General features: G+C 40.0%; 1 protein-coding gene across 1 annotated transcript in view; it reads left to right on the top strand.

Annotated features, from left to right (window-relative positions):
• LOC112649712 (chorion-specific transcription factor GCMa-like) overlaps positions 1-20,425 on the top strand; it is a 77,098-nt gene extending 56,673 nt beyond the window's left edge. The window contains 4 exon segments of the mRNA XM_049115947.1: positions 19,017-19,817; positions 19,820-19,927; positions 19,930-20,088; positions 20,241-20,425. Of these exon segments, the coding sequence (XP_048971904.1) occupies positions 19,017-19,817; positions 19,820-19,927; positions 19,930-20,088; positions 20,241-20,425 (1,253 nt within the window).
• The last annotated feature ends 838 nt before the right edge of the window (positions 20,426-21,263 follow it).

Genomic DNA, 21,263 nt, shown 5'->3' with positions numbered 1-21,263 from the left:
AGAGGTTCTGCCCTTATTAGGTTAGGTATCTTAAATGAAGGCTCAATTTCTGTATATATAAAATGACAAAAAAATATCAATCGCTACCTCATAGAGTTAATAAAATTGAGACCACGTTTCTAGTGCTTATTAATATAGTTTAATGCATGGCATGACATGAAGTACATCGTTGGTAAATGTTATTAATAAGGGCACCTGAGTGTCTCAGTGAGTTAAGTGTCTGCCTTCGGCTTGGGTCATGATCCTGGAATCCCTAGATGGAGCCCCACTTTGGGCTCCCTGCTTGGTGGGGAGCCTGCTTCTCCCTCTCCCTCTGCTCTCCTTTACTCATGCTTGCTCTCTTTTGCTCACTCTCTCTCTTAAATAAATAAATGAATCTTTTAAAAATAATAATTATATATATTTGATAATATTAATTATAAAAAGACATATGTACCCACTTTTGGGTGGCTCTAATAAACAGATTTTACTTATTTTGTGGTTGATGAGGATTATACTGAATATTTAAGGAACTAATGATTGGCTAGGATGTGGGATGCAAAAGCTTTTTGCCATTTTAGGTCTAATTGGAGAGACTCCGAATGTTGCACTATTAAAAAGTGGACAAGGAATCTCCTTAGTTGTCATGTGATCCACATATTCTCTAAAATGTGAAGAAAATTAGCTGATTATCTCAGCATTTAAAAAGCCAAACTACCAGTTTCAAATAAACGGTTTTGATTTAAAACGTTGTAGGTGGATGATACTCTTACTGTTCAAATCAATCTTGTCTTTTACCTCTCTGTTAAATTTCCTCAAATGATACCTACTATTTTCAGAGCAAACTAAATGGATCTCTATATGATTGAACCCTATAGTTAGGTTAAATTCTAAGGGGGAAAAAAAGGTAGCCATACTCTAATACCAATATTTTCATTCTCTGCCTCTTGGTTGAAACATTTCTTTCAGAGCATGAAAAAAGAAATGAGAGACCGAGAAAATTATAAGAAGTTTACCTCATATGAACATTAGATGGTGTTTACTCAAACACATTAAGAATGGCACTGAGGGAAATGTCAATTGTCAAAGTACTTACAGGAAAAAAATACAGATTCTAAAGTTAAGCTGATGAGTTTAAATTCTACATCTGTTAAATGCTAGCTGGATGATCTTAGGCTAAGTAATTTTATTTAAATAGATCTGTGCCAAATTTCCTTATCTTAAAAGATGCAAGCACCTACTATCTTACAGGTATGCTGAATGAAATAACTAAAGTAGCATTAATGTTAACTAAAATGCAAATTAAAATAGATCTTTTAGAAGTGTTCATTATGTTCTTGGCACTATGCTTATTAATTGAGCATATCACTTTATTTATCTATAAATGCCTTATACAGTGCCTGAAAATAAGGACTTCTTAATACATTTTTGTCACTCTCTGTATAAAGTCATAGATTACCTCATCTATGTGTGGCTCTGTGACAAGGGAATACAATGTAATACAATTATCTGTTTTTTTATATCTTCACTACTTGACTAGGAGCTCTCGGAAAGTAGGAAAAAGGTGGTTTTATGTGTGAATTTTCAGGGGACTTTTGGCAGACTTTTAGAATATATTATGTCCTCAATGTTTGTTTAGTGAATAAATACAAAGAAGTAAACTCTGGATTGGTAAAATCCAGGAAATAGATTTAGTGAAAGATAGTGCTTTAAAATTCAAGAAATACTGTAAAGAAACAATTACATAGAGCAAGGCAAAGCCTATTTAAATGCTGCACAGCTGGCATAGAGAGAAGTATGATGGATTCAAAGAAGGAAGTCATTGTTATGAGTCAGAATTAGATTTGAAAAAAAGCTCAGCAAGTAGGACCCCAAGATCTGAAAGAGTGATACAAGACAGGGAGGAAGTGTATATCAAAACTTCTCAGGAAGACTAACTATGACATATTCGTAGTGTAAGGAGTAGACTGCTGTGGCTTCCTAACACTATCTATTTGGGCACGAATGGGGAGATGAGGTTGAAATGGAAACTGATCAAGTTTGACCATGTTACTAATAGTTACTATTGGTGTCTTTTGAGCAAGAGTTTGCCATGAAGATTGTGTGTGTGTGTCTAACTATTTTAGCTTTGGTTAAGACAGATGGAGAAGGAAATAATTTGGGGACCTAGGACCATTTAAGCTCCTACCAAAATTCTGTATTTGTGGAAATACAAGTCTAGGCTTAGATGATAATACTGAAAACACAAAGGGAAGCATAGACACAGGAGGTAATGAAGTGAAGACACAGAAAGAGTTGATGAAATAAGTCCAAAAAGCTAGAAATATACTTCTATCCAAATGGAAATCCATTAGCAAATTTCATCGTGAATTCAATGATTTCTGAATGTGGCGGCCTAATGTTTCTCACATATGTCTGCCAAATACAATTTTAGGGTGGTAATACAGTTGTTATATGAACAAAAGAGAGATCCGTGGTCAAATAAGCTTAGAAATTCACAATTTAAAAAATAAAGCTGATTTCTTAACTCAGTGATCACTATCACTGATAGTCTAGGAAATTAGTACAGTTATTCTTCTTACTATTAAAACTATTTGGTTACATTAAACTAACCCCTTACTGCTGTTTTTTGTCAGAGCATTTCATATGGGTTGAATCTAGATTTAGGAAATGCTGATCTCCATTACAAAGAATAATGCATTTTTTCTTACAGTCTATTCTCAACCTGACACTTTTATTTTTCAGTTGCAGTTGATGTTATTGCCCTACCTGTCTCCTTTAGGTCTTGAAAGATTTTTTCCAGCTTTTAAATTATTGGAGAAGAACGAGTCAAATTTTCTTATGGAAAAGAACCTTAAACTTTAAGGAAGCTGATTTTCATGTTGTTTCTAACAGAAAACCAATTAGTGAATCATTCACTGCCATGAAAAATTTTTTGTACACCTAGTTTTTGAACATGTGTGTCTGAATTCATATTTTCAATATAACAAGGAAAAGGACATAGGAACTTTTTAAGGTGTTTCCATTGAAATTTAATAAGTTTTCGTTGTGTCATAAAATGAAGTGCTTAAACTGAAAATGTATTATTATTATCCTTACTTATTTTTTTTCTTGAAGGTTTATATCATTTATTTGGGAGTGCTCTAACATAACTGAACTTCAAAATCGCATTTTTCACTATTCCAGGTATTATATCAAGTGATTAGTGAGGGTATACTTCAGAACTTCCTATGTACTTCTGCAAATGATCCAAAATATTTGCTTGAAATTTCGTCTCTAGGTCCAATTCCACTCAGTCTAAAATGCTGGGTTCATTACAGATCAGATATAATATCTGTTAAAGAAAGCATGACTTAAAATTAAATGATATCTGTATTGTCAACATTGGCTTTTCATCTTCTGTGGCATTCAAAGGATGAGTGACAGGATATTCCTGTACCCTTAGAACCCTGAGTCCCAGGAAACTCTTTAAAGACACTACCTACTGAAGGCATTGGTTGGTCCCTTTAAATGTTCAACTATTCTCAAGGTATAGAACCAGTTAGTCACAAATTAAGCTATTGCACATCAGCTTTGGTCCCAAGGATAGTGTTAATATTAATTAGTTAATAATATTAACCTCTCAAATAATTCAAGGCAGTTTAGCAAGTTGGGCTTTCACTTCTGTAATGGACTACAGATACTGTCCAGATAATACATATTTTTACTTTTATTTCAAATAATTACTTGAAAATATTTTTGTCTTTTTTAATAAAAGTATTTTTCATTTTTTTTCAACTTGAATTTAGAAACCTTAAAACCATATTTGTAACAATTGCTAGGAATGACAATGGATATTTTATTTTTTTATTTTTTGGCAAAAGTTGTTCATAAGCAGTGAGGATTACATTTGAACACACAGAAGTAAAAGAATATATTTCTTCTCAAGATGATCTTTATTTTTTATTTTTTAAACCTCACAAAGCTAGAGCTTCCTGTGCATTTTATAGTACTAGTAATTGTTAACCTCTTTTAAATTTATCCTTTGCCAAAAAAAACACCCCACACATGATTGTATATATATTGTATATATCCTGTCATCCCCATCCCTAATTGTACAATAATACAGTAAAATTCATTGGTAACATTTTACAAACTGTGGCTTCTTCAAGAGAGGCTATATGCAGATGCCCAATATTATACACATTTGCCCAGGGCCAAAATATTTTTGAGTTCAATGGCACTTGGAAAATACATGGTAAAAATCAACTATCACAGAGAAAGAACATTGGAGCCATAAGAGCTATGCCTACACAAAGGCAAAAGATGACTATGTAGTTCTACGGTTGGCATGTGGAAAATTTTCAAGTGTTTATGAAATTACATTGAGAAAGGAGACAGGATCCTGCATAGTAGATGGAGAGAAGTGGCTCTCCAATATCCTGCCTGTATTCCAGGATCCTTTGTTCTTTGAGACTTAAAATCATAGAGTTGGGCACAAAGGAGCAGTAGTGTGCATTCATTCATAGGCAGCATCTGTCCTGATCTCTATCTCTTGCCCATTCTGAACACTGCTTGTACTTGCCTTTTGGAGTGAATGATCACCATTGCAGAAGATATCTCAAAAGGGACCTCTCACTCATTCTGTTGTTCCTATTACTTCTCCCATGTCTACTGTTAACTTCGTTCTTATTTTAAAAATATTTTGGATAATCACATCCATTTCAAATGCTTCAGATACATTTCCCTTTTACCATATCTTCTTAGTTCCAGGAAACTGTAGCCAAGTCCAGATTGTCTATCTTTAATAGGATGCTTCATAGACACTTGGAACACAATAGTTCTAAAATAGTATCCTCCCTGAAACTCTAGCCCTTAAATATGCTTCTTTTCTTGAAATTCTGTAAGACTCAGTATTAATGCTATTAATTTAGTCATTCAAGGCAAACAAATCATTGATATTAATACTCCCTTCTCCGTATCAATAGGTGATTAAATTCTAACCATTATATTTGCACACTTTTAATATGTTCCATGTGTGTTATCCTCACTTGTCCTATTCCAGTTATTCTTCAAGGATAATCTCGTACTCACATTACAACTTATTTTGCAGTTGTCAGAAAAACGATAACTTTGGCATGTTCAGAGAACAGAGAGAGAATAGGATGTCTTGAGGATAATGGAATGTCTTCAAGATAGGTGAGTAAAAGTTGGGAAGAGTAGGTCAGGGAGTGGTAGAGGCTGCATGTTTGAACTCTTGAAGGACTGAGTAGATTTTTTTTTTTTATAAATGTAACAGTAAACCATAGCAAATTTTTGAGCAAGAGAAAAATATAAATTTAATTTGACTTATGCTTTATAAGGATCATCTAGTCATATGTATGGAAAAGGGACTGAATAGGGTGTTGGAGAACACATGAGAAGATGGTTAAGAAGTATGTGGGACAGACGAATTAACATGATTCTATAAAAGTTTTATAATCATTTACTAAATTAATTCAGCAAATATTTAGAGATATTTTTCCATGTAATAAAGAGATAAAGCTTTAGCACCCCTACCCTCAGGATAATTACATGCTGATGAAGGAGCCTGCAATAGATATCTGCATAGATCTCAATGTGGACACAATCAGGGAATAAAGAAAACCTCTTTGGAAGAGAAGGCACTTGAGCCCAATTATGAAGTGTTTATATTTGTAGAATTGAGTAAATACTTATCAAGAAGAGCACATGAAATTTATATGGATGTGGAAATGAGGACATTCAAAGGACCTCAAATCAGTGTATTTACAGTGATGTACAGCTAAGGATACACTTTGGTTTCATCAGTGGAATTAGAATAAATATATTCACTAACCTAAAACTCCTTTTAAGAATGAAAAATTGGTAAAATATTTAGTAGAGTACTTGACATAGAGAAAACAATAAATGGTAGTATAATTTATTATTATGGCTGGTACAGTGAGGAATGTTTGTAGCAGATGGTTTAAAGAAGTGGTTGAAAGGAGGAGGGAAAGTGACACAAGGCAACTTTTGGAGATGATGGATATGTTTATTACTTTGATGAGGGTGGTGATGGTTACCACAAGTGTATGCATATGTCCAAATTCATTAAATTGTATATTATATATATATGCCGTGTTTTATTTTTTAATTATGCCTTCAAAAATAGAAGACTAACGTATAATTAATAAGGCAGATATACAAGTATAAAGTAAACTAAACCATAATAGCTATTAAATCTTTTAAAAAGAGAGAAAAAGTAAAACTAGGATCAAGTAGGAATGGTTGTGTTTGCTATGTTAGTATTGACTTAATCATGAAAAAAAACCTAGTAGTCATTCATAGTTTCTATGCAAAATTTATATAATGAGACAGATTTCTCAGAAAAATCATGTGAAAGACGTGGTGGAGAATGTTACATGGCAGAAGGAGGGCTTTTATCAAACTGCCTGGTTAGAAATCTGTGCTAACTCAGATGTGAGGTGCTGACAGTCTGCCCTAAGTTATAGGTCATGTAGACAAAAAGATTATATGCAGAGAAATTTTAGGACACATACTTTACAGTTCTTGGAATTACATAGAATTTCTGTTTTAAGTTGCTGCCAGGACATAAAAACGAAGAAATGGAGTATTTGTTAGAAGTCTGAGTTGACTGAAATTCCATGAGGTTAAATAATAGGTCAAAAGTCATTCAGAAAATAGAAGAGCAGTAATTTAATTTTGATCTGACCTGGGTCCATATTCATTGCCTTGTTCTTTGCCTTACCGGTCAGTTTGGTCATTAATCTCCCTAGAAGAAATGCTTTCTTCACCCCTTGGTCCAACCACATAATTATTTTTTCTATTCTCTCAGTAATTTGTATAAACTGTTACTAAAGCTTTAATCTCATTATGTTTCAACTGTTTGCTTAGTGTTTTTTTTTTCTAAATAGTTTGGAAATGTCTAGAATTTTTCAGTAATAATATTTATTTTATATAAACACTGTGGGTTCTCAGGTTCATAAAAAAATTGATTGATGAAAGAGTTAAAAATATGGTGGCCAGTAACCAGGAAAGTGGGATATTTTATAGAATCCATTTTAAAATGGCACCATTATGTCCTACTGTTCAAAAGACAGGTCGAACTATCTGAATTCACAGCTCTGCCCTCTTGTATGTAAGCTTTGCCCTGTGGAGAGAAAATATCTTATGTCTTTAGAAGGCTGTGCTGAAGTTCAGCCTTTGCCATTCAGTATCACAGCAGGAATATCACAGCCCATCACTTCTAAAAGTTAATGTACCATCCTTCACAAGATCCTCTCTAGACTAATATTGCCAAAGGTTAAATGACATTAATACTGAAGTTCATGACTGCATAATGCAGTTTATAATCCTGAGGACATACTTTAACAGCAACAGCCATTCTTCTCATATTCCCCTCGTCTTTTGGACATAAAAATTGCTCTTGTGGAAAATTGTCATTTCCCAGAGGTATAGTTCTTGGTGATGGGGCTACATGGGGCACAGAATAGCTAAAACCTGAGTAAGGAAGAAAACAGTAGATAAAGAAAGCAACTGAAATCTCAGGATAGTTAAAGTCTAATAATTGGTTTTCTTATGTTCTGTCTTCTCTAAAAAACAGAGAATGTGAAGCTGTGTTTTATTTTTTCCCTATATTCCTGTGAGTGCATCCTGTGTTTGTGTGTGTTTATGTTTGTGTGATACATCTTGCTGTTTTTCTAGTTATTATCCTCTGATGATAGCAGATATTAAAAATCTCCTAATGATCCTGGATCTCAAGTGACTATGACTTTGTCAATATGTACATTGTAGAGAGAGAGAGATATGAGGAACTCAAGCTGCTTGAAACTCATTATTCAAGACAGGGACATTTATTTAAGTTCCTAAGCACTTCCCCACCAGGAAGTAGACATATAAAGTCTTCAAGGAAACTCTTCAGGCTATACATTCTAGGTAACAGACAGGAGAAAGGGATCTTTAGGATTCTGTTAATCTGGGTATTCCTTGGCCTTGCAGTAAGGAGTGTATTTTATCAACAAATATCACATTTTGCTAATCTAATAGCTTATGAGAAAACAAAATCACTCTGCTATAATAACTATTTATTTCCTCCTCCTATAATGCCATCACATTCCAGAATAATGGCCCTAGTCAGTGTTCTTAATAATACCATTTAAAACTTAAAAATATTAACAATATATGCCAAATTGTAGTTAGAAAGTGGCCCCCAAAATGTGTCTTTTTATGCCCATTTGTATAGTTCAAAATCATGATGGATAATTCAGATCATGATAATGCTTACAAATTAGTAGAAGCAAGTGAAGTACAAACATAATTGCAAGAAGTATTTAAAAACAAATAATCAAACTGCTTAAATAACTTAGAAATATTCAGTCTCTTTATTTTCTCATGACCAATTTCCTCATTTATTTCTTTTAATTAAACCAAATAGAAGAGTGGGGGAGGAGGCAAGATGGCGGAAGAGTAGGGTCCCCAAGTCACCTGTCCCCACCAAATTATCTAGATAACCTTCAAATCATCCTGAAAACCTAGGAATTCAGCCTGAGATTTAAAGAGAACAGCTGGAATGCTACAGAGAGAAGAGTTCATGCTTCTATCAAGGTAGGAAGACTGGGAGGTGGGAGGAATAAAGAAACAAAAGGCATCCAAGGGGGAGGGGCCCCGCGAGGAGCCGGGCTGAGGCCGGGGCGAGTGTCCCCAGGACAGGAGAGCCCCGTCCCGGAGGAGCAGGAGCTGCACCAACCTTCCCGGGAGGAAAGGGGCTCGCGGGGAGGTGGAGCAGGACCCAGGAGGGCGGGGATGCCCTCAGGCTCCTGGGGGGCACTAACAGACACCTGAGCCTGGGGAGAGCGCCCCACACCCCGCAGCCGAGCTCCCTAAAGGGCTGCAGCCCGCGCAGGGCTGGACCCGGGAGCTGCTCTAGGGGGCTCCGGCGGCAGCTCCGAGCGGAGGGGGCTGCGTGGCCCGGGAGTCCGATTCCAGCAGCGCAGGCCCGAAGCTCAGGGCGCGGGGGACACAGCCAAGGATCCCGTGCTCCCCCTGGGACAGGCAGAGGCCGGGACCCAGGACCGCTCCTGCCGCTGGGCGGCCCGGAGCTGTGCAGATCGCCCCCGCCCCCGGAGCATCCAGGCCCCTGCGAGCTGCGGTAGTTACTGCGGGAGCTGACTCCAGGGCTGGAGAGCTGGCCACCCACTTTTGCTGTTCCTCCTGGGGCCTCACAGGATAAATAACCCCATTGAGCCTCACAGTGGCCTCACAGGATAAACAGGATAAGCAACTCCCACTGAGCCCTGCACCAGGCAGGGGCTGAGCAGCTCCCCCAAGTGCTCACAACTGAGAATCAGCACAGCAGGCCCCTCCCCCAGAAGACCAGTTAGAAGGACAGGGGAAAAACAAATTATTGACCAAGCAGCACTGGAAAGTTCCAGGGGAAGTCGAGGGATTTACAGTATATAGAGTCAGACAATTCTCCCCCTTGTTTTTTTTTTTTTTTTATTTGCTCCCCTCCCCCCCCGTCCTTTTTTTTCTTTTCTCTCTCTCTCTTTTTTTTTTTTTTTTTCTTTTATATTTTCTCTTCTTTTTCTCCTTTTCCCAGTACAACTTGTTTTTGGCCACTCTGCCCTGAGCAAAATGACTAGAAGGAAAAATTCACCTCAAAAGAAAGAATCCAAAACAGTCCTCTCGGAGGGAGGAGCAAGATGGCGGAAGAGTAGGGTCCCCAAATCACCTGTCTCCACCAAACTACCTAGAAAACCTTCAAATTATCCTGAAAATCTATGAATTCGGCCTGAGATTTAAAGAGAGACCAGCTGGAATGCGACAGTGAGAAGAGTTCGCGCTTCTATCAAGGTAGGAAGACGGGGAAAAAGAAATAAAGGAACAAAGGTCTCCAAGGGGGAGGGGCCCCGCGAGGAGCCGGGCTGAGGCCGGGGCGAGTGTCCCCAAGACAGGAGAGCCCCGTCCCGGAGACGCAGGAGCTGCACCGACCTTCCCGGGCGGAAAGGGGCTCCAGGGAGTTGGAGCAGGACCCAGGAGGGCGGGGATGCCCTCGGGCTCCCGGGGACAGTAACAGCAACTGCGCGCCCAGGAGAGTGCGCCGAGCTCCCTAAGGGCTGCAGCGCTCGGCGGGACCCGGCGGGACCCGGAGCAGCTCGGAGGGGCTCGGGCGGCGGCTCCGCGGAGGGGGCTGCGCGGCCCCGGGAGCAGCTCAGAGGGGCTCGGGCGGAGGAGGAGGCTCCCCGGAGGGGGCTGCGGGGCGGGAGCAGCTCGGAGGGGCTCGGGCAGAGGAAGAGGCTCCGTGCGGAGGGGGCTGCGCGGTTCCAGGAGCAGCTCGGAGGGGCTCGGGCGGCGGCTCCGCGGAGGGGGTTGCGCGGCCCGGGAGCGCGAATCCAACAGCGCAGGCTCCGGAGCACAGGGCGCCGGGACACAGCCCAGGATCCCGCCTCCCCCGGGACAGGCAGAGGCCGGGAGGGCCCAGGACAGCGAGGACGCTCCTGCCCCAGCTGAGCAGATCAGCGGCCCCGCCCCGGAGCCTCCAGGCCCTGCAGACGGAGTTCCTGCCGGAGCTGAATCCAGGTTTCCAGAGCTGCCCCGCCACTGGGGCTGTTCCTCCTGCGGCCTCACGGGGTAAACAACCCCCACCGAGCCCTGAACCAGGCAGGGGCACAGCAGCTCCCCCAAGTGCTAACACCTGAAAATCAGCACAACAGGCCCCTCCCCCAGAACACCAGCTAGACGGACAACTTCCAGGAGAAGCCAAGGGACTTAAAGTACACAGAATCAGAAGATACTCCCCGGTGGTTCTTTTTTTGTTTGTTTGTTTTTGTTTTTGTTTTTGTTTTTGTTTTGTTTTGCTTTTTGATTTGTTTCCTTCCCCCACCCCCTTTTTTTTCTCCTTTCTTTTTCTTTCTCTTTTTCTTCTTTTTTTTTTTTTTCGTTTTTTTTTTCTTTTTCTTCCCTTTTTTTTTCTCTTTCTCTTTTCTTTCCTTCTTTCTCTCCTCTCTTTTTCTCTTTTTCCCAATACAACTTGCTTTTGGCCACTCTGCACTGAGCAAAATGACTAGAAGGAAAACCTCACCTCAAAAGAAAGAATCAGAAACAGTCCTCTCTCCCACAGAGTTACAAAATCTGGATTACAATTCAATGTCAGAAAGCCAATTCAGAAGCACTATTATACAGCTACTGGTGGCTCTAGAAAAAAGTATAAAGGACTCAAGAGACTTCATGACTGCAGAATTTAGAGCTAATCAGGCAGAAATTAAAAATCAATTGAATGAGATGCAATCCAAACTAGAAGTCCTAACGACGAGGGTTAACGAGTGGAAGAACGAGTGAGTGACCTAGAAGACAAGTTGATAGCAAAGAGGGAAACTGAGGAAAAAAGAGACAAACAATTAAAAGACCATGAAGATAGATTAAGGGAAATAAACGACAGCCTGAGGAAGAAAAACCTACGTTTAATTGGGGTTCCCGAGGGCGCCGAAAGGGACAGAGGGCCAGAATATGTATTTGAACAAATTCTAGCTGAAAACTTTCCTAATCTGGGAAGGGAAACAGGCATTCAGATCCAGGAAATAGAGAGATCCCCCCCTAAAATCAATAAAAACCGTTCAACACCTCGACATTTAATTGTGAAGCTTGCAAATTCCAAAGATAAGGAGAAGATCCTTAAAGCAGCAAGAGACAAGAAATCCCTGACTTTTATGGGGAGGAGTATTAGGGTAACAGCAGACCTCTCCACAGAGACCTGGCAGGCCAGAAAGGGCTGGCAGGATATATTCAGGGTCCTAAATGAGAAGAACATGCGACCAAGAATACTTTATCCAGCAAGGCTCTCATTCAAAATGGAAGGAGAGATAAAGAGCTTCCAAGACAGGCAGCAACTAAAAGAATATGTGACCTCCAAACCAGCTCTGCAAGAAATTTTAAGGGGGCCTCTTAAAATTCCCCTTTAAGAAGAAGTTCAGTGGAACAGTCCACAAAAACAAAGACTGAATAGATATCATGATGACACTAAACTCATATCTCTCAATAGTAACTCTGAATGTGAACGGGCTTAATGACCCCATCAAAAGGCGCAGGGTTTCAGACTGGATAAAAAAGCAGGACCCATCTATTTGCTGTCTACAAGAGACTCATTTTAGACAGAAGGACACCTACAGCCTGAAAATAAAAGGTTGGAGAACCATTTACCATTCGAATGGTCCTCAAAAGAAAGCAGGGGTAGCCATCCTTATATCAGATAAACTAAAATTTACCCCAAAGACTGTAGTGAGAGATGAAGAGGGACACTATATCATACTTAAAGGATCTATTCAACAAGAGGACTTAACAATCCTCAATATATATGCTCCGAATGTGGGAGCTGCCAAATATATAAATCAATTATTAACCAAAGTGAAGAAATACTTAGATAATAATACACTTATACTTGGTGACTTCAATCTAGCTCTTTCTATACTCGATAGGTCTTCTAAGCAAAACATCTCCAATGAAACGAGAGCTTTAAATGATACACTGGACCAGATGGATTTCACAGATATCTACAGAACTTTACATCCAAACTCAACTGAATACACATTCTTCTCAAGCGCACATGGAACTTTCTCCAGAATAGACCACATATTGGGTCACAAATCGGGTCTGAACCGATACCAAAAGATTGGGATTGTCCCCTGCATATTCTCGGACCATAATGCCTTGAAATTAGAACTAAATCACAACAAGAAGTTTGGAAGGACCTCAAACACATGGAGGTTAAGGACCATCCTGCTAAAAGATAAAAGGGTCAACCAGGAAATTAAGGAAGAATTAAAAAGATTCATGGAAACTAATGAGAATGAAGATACAACCGTTCAAAATCTTTGGGATGCAGCAAAAGCAGTCCTAAGGGGGAAATACATCGCAATACAAGCATCCATTCAAAAACTGGAAAGAACTCAAATACAAAAGCTAACCTTACACATAAAGGAGCTAGAGAAAAAACAGCAAATAGATCCTACACCCAAGAGAAGAAGGGAGTTAATAAAGATTCGAGCAGAACTCAACGAAATCGAGACCAGAAGAACTGTGGAACAGATAAACAGAACCAGGAGTTGGTTCTTTGAAAGAATTAATAAGATAGATAAACCATTAGCCAGCCTTATTAAAAAGAAGAGAGAGAAGACTCAAATTAATAAAATCATGAATGAGAAAGGAGAGATCACTACCAACACCAAGGAAATACAAACGATTTTAAAAACAAATTATGAACAGCTATACGCCAATAAATTAGGCAATCTAGAAGAAATGGACGCATTCCTGGAAAGCCACAAACTACCAAAACTGGAACAGGAAGAAATAGAAAACCTGAACAGGCCAATAACCAGGGAGGAAATTGAAGCAGTCATCAAAAACCTCCCAAGACACAAGAGTCCAGGGCCAGATGGCTTCCCAGGAGAATTTTATCAAACGTTTAAAGAAGAAATCATACCTATTCTCCTAAAGCTGTTTGGAAAGATAGAAAGAGATGGAGTACTTCCAAATTCGTTCTATGAAGCCAGCATCACCTTAATTCCAAAGCCAGACAAAGACCCCGCCAAAAAGGAGAATTACAGACCAATATCCCTGATGAACATGGATGCAAAAATTCTCAACAAGATACTGGCCAATAGGATCCAACAGTACATTAAGAAAATTATTCACCATGACCAAGTAGGATTTATCCCTGGGACACAAGGCTGGTTCAACACCCGTAAAACAATCAATGTGATTCATCATATCAGCAAGAGAAAAACCAAGAACCATATGATCCTCTCATTGGATGCAGAGAAAGCATTTGACAAAATACAGCATCCATTCCTGATTAAAACTCTTCAGAGTGTAGGGATAGAGGGAACATTCCTCGACATCTTAAAAGCCATCTATGAAAAGCCCACAGCAAATATCATTCTCAATGGGGAAGCACTGGGAGCCTTTCCCCTAAGATCAGGAACAAGACAGGGATGTCCACTCTCACCACTGCTATTCAACATAGTACTGGAAGTCCTAGCCTCAGCAATCAGACAACAAAAAGACATTAAAGGCATTCAAATTGGCAAAGAAGAAGTCAAACTCTCTCTCTTCGCCGATGACATGATACTCTACATAGAAAACCCAAAAGTCTCCACCCCAAGATTGCTAGAACTCATACAGCAATTCGGTAGCGTGGCAGGATACAAAATCAATGCCCAGAAGTCAGTGGCATTTCTATACACTAACAATGAGACTGAAGAAAGAGAAATTAAGGAGTCAATCCCATTTACAATTGCACCCAAAAGCATAAGATACCTAGGAATAAACCTCACCAAAGATGTAAAGGATCTATACCCTCAAAACTATAGAACACTTCTGAAAGAAATTGAGGAAGACACAAAGAGATGGAAAAATATTCCATGCTCATGGATTGGCAGAATTAATATTGTGAAAATGTCAATGTTACCCAGGGCAATATACACGTTTAATGCAATCCCTATCAAAATACCATGGACTTTCTTCAGAGAGTTAGAACAAATTATTTTAAGATTTGTGTGGAATCAGAAAAGACCCCGAATAGCCAGGGGAATTTTAAAAAAGAAAACCATATCTGGGGGCATCACAATGCCAGATTTCAGGTTGTACTACAAAGCTGTGGTCATCAAGACAGTGTGGTACTGGCACAAAAACAGACACATAGATCAGTGGAACAGAATAGAGAATCCAGAAGTGGACCCTGAACTTTATGGGCAACTAATATTCGATAAAGGAGGAAAGACTATCCATTGGAAGAAAGACAGTCTCTTCAATAAATGGTGCTGGGAAAATTGGACATCCACATGCAGAAGAATGAAACTAGACCACTCTCTTTCACCATACACAAAGATAAACTCAAAATGGATGAAAGATCTAAATGTGAGACAAGATTCCATCAAAATCCTAGAGAAGAACACAGGCAACACCCTTTTTGAACTCGGCCATAGTAACTTCTTGCAAGATACATCCACAAAGGCAAAAGAAACAAAAGCAAAAATGAACTATTGGGACTTCATCAAGATAAGAAGCTTTTGCACAGCAAAGGATACAGTCAACAAAACTCAAAGACAACCTACAGAATGGGAGAAGATATTTGCAAATGACATATCAGATAAAGGGCTAGTTTCCAAGATCTATAAAGAACTTATTAAACTCAACACCAAAGAAACAAACAATCCAATCATGAAATGGGCAAAAGACATGAACAGAAATCTCACAGAGGAAGACATAGACATGGCCAACATGCATATGAGAAAATGCTCTGCATCACTTGCCATCAGGGAAATACAAATCAAAACTACAATGAGATACCACCTCACACCAGTGAGAATGGGGAAAATTAACAAGGCAGGAAACAACAAATGTTGGAGAGGATGCGGAGAAAAGGGAACCCTCTTACACTGTTGGTGGGAATGTGAACTGGTGCAGCCACTCTGGAAAACTGTGTGGAGGTTCCTCAAACAGTTAAAAATATACCTGCCCTACGACCCAGCAATTGCACTGTTGTGGATTTACCCCAAAGATACAAATGCAATGAAACGCCGGGACACCTGCACCCCGATGTTTCTAGCAGCAATGGCCACTATAGCCAAACTGTGGAAGGAGCCTCGGTGTCCATTGAAAGATGAATGGATAAAGAAGATGTGGTTTATGTATACAATGGAATATTACTCAGCTATTAGAAATGACAAATACCCACCATTTGCTTCAACGTGGATGGAACTGGAGGGTATTATGCTGAGTGAAGTAAGTCAGTCGGAGAAGGACAAACATTATATGTTCTCATTCATTTGGGGAATATAAATAATAGTGAAAGGGAAAATAAGGGAAGGGAGAAGAAATGTGTGGGAAATATCAGAAAGGGAGACAGAACGTAAAGACTGCTAACTCTGGGAAACGAACTAGGGGTGGTAGAAGGGGAGGAGGGCGGGGGGTGGGAGTGAATGGGTGATGGGCACTGGGTGTTATTCTGTATGTTAGTAAATTGAACACCAATAAAAAAAAAATAAAATAAAATAAAAAAGAAAAAAAAAAAAAAAAAAAAAAAAACAGTCCTCTCTCCCACAGAGTTACAAAATTTGGATTACAATTCAATGTCAGAAAGCCAATTCAGAAGCACTATTATACAGCTACTGGTGGCTCTAGAAAAAAGCATAAAGGATTCAAGAGACTTCAAGACTGCAGAATTTAGATCTAATCAGGCTGAAATTAAAAATCAATGAAATGAGATGCAATCCAAACTAGAGGTCCTAATGACAAGGGTTAACCAGGTGGAAGAACAAGTGAGTGACATAGAAGACAAGTTGATAGCAAGGAGGGAAACAAGAAAAAAGAGAAAAACAATTAAAAGATCAGGAGGATAGGTTAAGGGAAATAAATGACAGCCTCAGAAGGAAAAATCTATGTTTAATTGGGGTTTCCAAGGGTGCCGAAAGGGACAGAGGTCCAGAATATGTATTTGAAAAAAATCATAGCTGAGAACTTCCCTAATTTGGGGAGGGAAACAGGCATTCAGATCCAGGAAATAGATCCCCCCCCCCCCAAAATCAATAAAAACCACTCAACACTTCGACTTTTAATAGTGACACTTGCAAATTCCAAAGATAAAGAAGATCCTTAAAGCAGCAAGAGACAAGAAATCTCTAACTTTTATGGGGAGAAATATTAGATTAACAGCAGACCTCTGCACGGAGACCTGGCAGGCCAGAAAGGGCTGGCAGGATATATTCAGGGTCCTAAATGAGAAGAACATGCAGCCAAGAATACTTTATCCAGCAAGGCTCTCATTCAGAATAGAAGGAGAGACAAAGAGCTTCCAAGATAGGCAGAAACTGAAAGAATATGTGACCACCAAGCCAGCTCTGCAAGAAATACTAAGGGGGATTCTGTAATAGAAAGAGGAAGTCCAAGGGAACAATCCACAAAAACAGGGACTGAATAGGTATCATGATGACACTAAACTCATATCTCTCAATAGTAACTCTGAACGTGAATAGGCTTAATGACCCCATCAAAAGGCGCAGGGTTTCAGACTGGATAAAAAAGCAAGACCCATCTATTTGCTGTCTACAAGAGACTCATCTTAGACATAAGGACACCTACAGCCTGAAAATAAAAAATTGGAGAACCATGTACCATTCAAATGGTCCTCAAAAGAAAGCAGGGGTAGCCATCCTTATATCAGATAAACTAAAGTTTCTCCCGAAGACTGTAGTAAGAGATGAAGAGGGACACTATATCATACTTAAAGGATCTATCCAACAAAAGGACCTAAAAATCATCAATATTTATGCCCTGAATGTGGGAGCTGCCAAGTATATCAATCAATTAATAACCAAATTTAAGACATACTTAGATAATAATTCACTTATACTTGGTGACTTGAATGTAGCGCTTTCCACAATCGACAGGTTTTCTAAGCACAACATTTCCAAAGAAACAAGAGCTTTCAATGATACACTGGACCAGATGGATTTCACAGATATTTACAGAACTTTATATCCAAATGCAACTGAATACACATTCTTCTCAAGTGCACATGGAACTTTCTCCAGAATAGACCACCTACTGGGTCACAAATCAGGTCTTAACCTAAACCAAAAGATTGGGATCGTCCCCTGCATATTTTAAGACCAGATGCTTTGAAATTAGAACTAAATCACAAGAAGAAGTTTGGAAAGATTTCAAACACGTGGATGTTAAGGACCATCCTGCTAAAAGATAAAAGGGTAAACCAGGAAATTAGTGAAGAACTAAAAAGATTCATGGAAACTGATGAGAATGAAGATACAACCGTTCAAAATCTTTGGGATACAACAAAAGCAGTCCTGAGGGGGAAATACATCGCAATACAAGCATCCCTCCAAAAACTGGAAAGAACTCAAATACAAATCTAACCTTGCACCTAAAGGAGCTGGAGAAAAAACAGGAAATAGATCCTACACCCAGCAGAAGAAGAGTTAATAAAGATTCGAGCAGAACTCAATGAAATCGAGACCAGAAGAACTGTGGAACAGATTAACAAAACCAGGAGTTGGTTCTTTGAAAGAATTAATAAGATAGATAAACCATTAGCCAGCCTTATTAAAAAGGAGAGAAAAGACTCAAATTAATAAAATCATGAATGAGAAAGGAGAGATCACCACCAACACAAGGAAATACAAACAATTTTAAAAACTTATTATGAGCAGATATACACCAATAAATTAGGCAATCTAGAAGAAATGGATGCATTTCTGGAAAACCACAAACTACCAAAACTGGAACAGGAAGAAATAGAAAACATGAATGTGCCAAACATCTGGGAGGAAATTGAAGCAGTCATCAAAAACCTCCCAAGACAGGCCTTCCAGGTAAGATAACTTGATCTAGACTACAGCCTTTGGTTCTCCTGAAGGCAAGAGACAGCACATGCTCTAAATAATTTTTCTAAAACAAAGAAAGGTTCGCTGAGATCGTCAGCCTCTTGTGGTCTAGGCAATGTGAGCTGACCAAATTATTTAAGTAACACTTTTTTCTCTAGTTTTTCCATCTCCCTTCCTCCCTATTTTTTTTTTATTTTTATTTTCCAGCACTTTGCTTTGCCCCAAATCTCCAAGCAAGCCTCATCAAGTTCACCTCGAGTCTCTTCAAGGACAACTGCATCAAGGAAACCTTGAAACCTGAGAAAAATTTTATTTATTTATTCATGAGAGACACAGAAAGAAGGCCGATGGAGAAGCAGGCTCCATGCCGGGGAACCTGATGTGGGACTCAATACCAGGACCCCAGGATCACGCCTTGAGCCAAAGGCAGACTCTGAACCACTGAGCCACCCAAGCGTCCCTAAAATGAAAGTAATTTAGAAAATACTTGAAGAACTCCCACCCACCCACCTACCCACCCTGCAACAATGTCAGAATACAGTCTCCAGGTCTAAGCTGCTCGACTCTAGAGAGGATTGATCCCACTGTATGAAACACCTTTGAAAGGAAAATTCTCCACCACTTCTGCCAGAGGTTGAATAGACGGAAACCTGTGGAATGTCAAAAAGACCGACTGGTTCCAGGAATGGCCAGATTCTTATGTGAAGCACATCTACAGCTCTGAGGACAGGACTGCACAACGGCATCTGAGCAGCTGGGCCATGTGCAACACCAACAACCACAACTCCCGCGTCCTCAAGAAGTCCTGCCTGGGTGTGGTGGTGTGGAGCCGCGACTGCTCCCCCGAGGAGGGCCGCAAGACGTACCTGAGACCTGCCATCTGTGACAAAGCCCGGCAGAAGCAGCAGAGGAAACGCTGCCCTAATTGTGATGGGCCTCTGAAGCTGATTCCTTACCGAGGCCATGGGGGCTTCCCGGTCACCAACTTCTGGAGGCACGAGGGATGCTTCATATTCTTCCAGTCAAAAGGAGAGCACGATCATCCAAAACCAGAAACTAAATTGGAAGCCGAGGCAAGAAGAACAACGAAGAAAGCACACACAGCATCTTCCTCTGTCTCCTTAAAGCTGAAGGGGCGCCCAGAGACAAAGTCTCTTTCAGGTGAAACTCAAAGTTGGGGAAGTTTACCTTTAACTTGGTCTTTCCAGGAAGGCGTCCAATTGCCTGGTAGTTACAGTGGACCTTTAATAGCTAAGCCTCCCCAGCAGAATTCACTGAATGATTGCTTATTCTTCTCCAAGACTTATTGTTTGGGGGGAACCACTGATTTGGCAGACCCCACTTCCACCTTGGGCCCCACTAAGCTCTATGAGAAATGCAAACTGTCCAGTAGTTGGATCTATAAGAGTGGGGACCTGCTTCATCCTGTTTCTGGAGTCTTCTCTACGATGATTGGCAAACGTGGAATAAAAACACTGCTTTGGGGAGAAATTCTCTTAATGACAACTGTTGTCCCAATTATCCTTTTCCTCTGACCAGCTGGCCTTATGACTTTCCCCCTCCTGGAACTCTTCAGAACCCTTTACCCAGCAGATTCCAGTGGAACCACCTGCAGCTGAAAGTAGCTATTGTCCATTATGGCCAAATCCAGGGGGGGAGCTTTATGTAGAGAAGGTACATGTGGATTTTATTTTTTTTAATTTATTTTTTATTGGTGTTCAATTTACTAACATACAGAATAACCCCCAGTGCCCGTCACCCATTCACTCCCCTTCCCTGCCCTTCTCCCCTTCCACCACCCCTAGTTCATTTCCCAGAGTTCAGAAAGGGAGACAGAACGTAAAGACTGCATGTGGATTTTAGCAGCTGCTTCCACCACATTCCATTCACCTCAGGAAGACCCCTTTCTCTTTACCGATACCTCCCATCCCCACCATCAATATTCATTGACAGGCAAGAGCCGTAAGTGGGATTTTGATGAAGAAATGAGGGGCATGGGTTTGGATTACTACAACAATGAAATGCTTCTAAACCTCTGTCCTTTAAGATGATCCAAATCTAAATCCTTGTACACTATTAGCAGAAATGTAATTTAGTGCAGACACTATGGAAAATAGTATAGAGGTTCCTTAGAACATTAAAAATAGGACTACCTGCACTCCCATGTTCATTGCAGTATCATTCACAATAGCCAAAGTATGGAAACTACCTAAGTGTCCAGCAACAGATGAATGGATAAAGAAAATATGGTGTGTGTGTGTGTGTGTGTGTGTGTATACATATATACATATACAATGGACTATTATTCAGCCACACAAAAGCAAGGAAATCCTACCACTTGTGACAACATGGATGGACCTTGAGGGTGTTATGCTAAGTGAGATGAGTCAGACAGAAAAAGACAAATACTGTGTGATCTCACTTACATATGGAATCTTAAGAAACCCAAATTCATAGAAACAGATCAGATTGGTGGTTGCCAGATGTGGGGGGTGGGGCGAGAATTTGGTGAAGGCAAACAAAAGCTACAAACTTCCAGTTTTAAGATAAATTAAGTCCTGGAGATGTACAACATGATGACTCTGGTTAACAATATTGTATTGTATATTTGAAAGTTGCTAAGAGAGTAGGTCTTTTTTTTTAATAATTTTTTAAAATTTTTATTTATTTATTTATGATAGTCACAGAGAGAGAGAGAGAGGCAGAGACATAGGCAGAGGGAGAAGCAGGCTCCATGCACTGGGAGCCCAATGTGGGATTCGATCCTGGGTCTCCCGGAGCCCAAAGTGGGATTTGATTCTGGGTCTCCAGGATTGCGACCTGGGCCAAAGGCAGGCGCTAAACCGCTGCACCACCCAGGGATCCTGAGAGTAGGTCTTAAATGTTCTT

Source organism: Canis lupus, chromosome 11 (genome assembly GCF_003254725.2).
Source record: "Canis lupus dingo isolate Sandy chromosome 11, ASM325472v2, whole genome shotgun sequence".
NCBI classification, from domain to species: Eukaryota; Metazoa; Chordata; class Mammalia; order Carnivora; family Canidae; genus Canis; species Canis lupus.
Note: the sequence above shows the minus strand (reverse complement) of the source record. Positions and strands in the feature narration are given on the sequence as shown.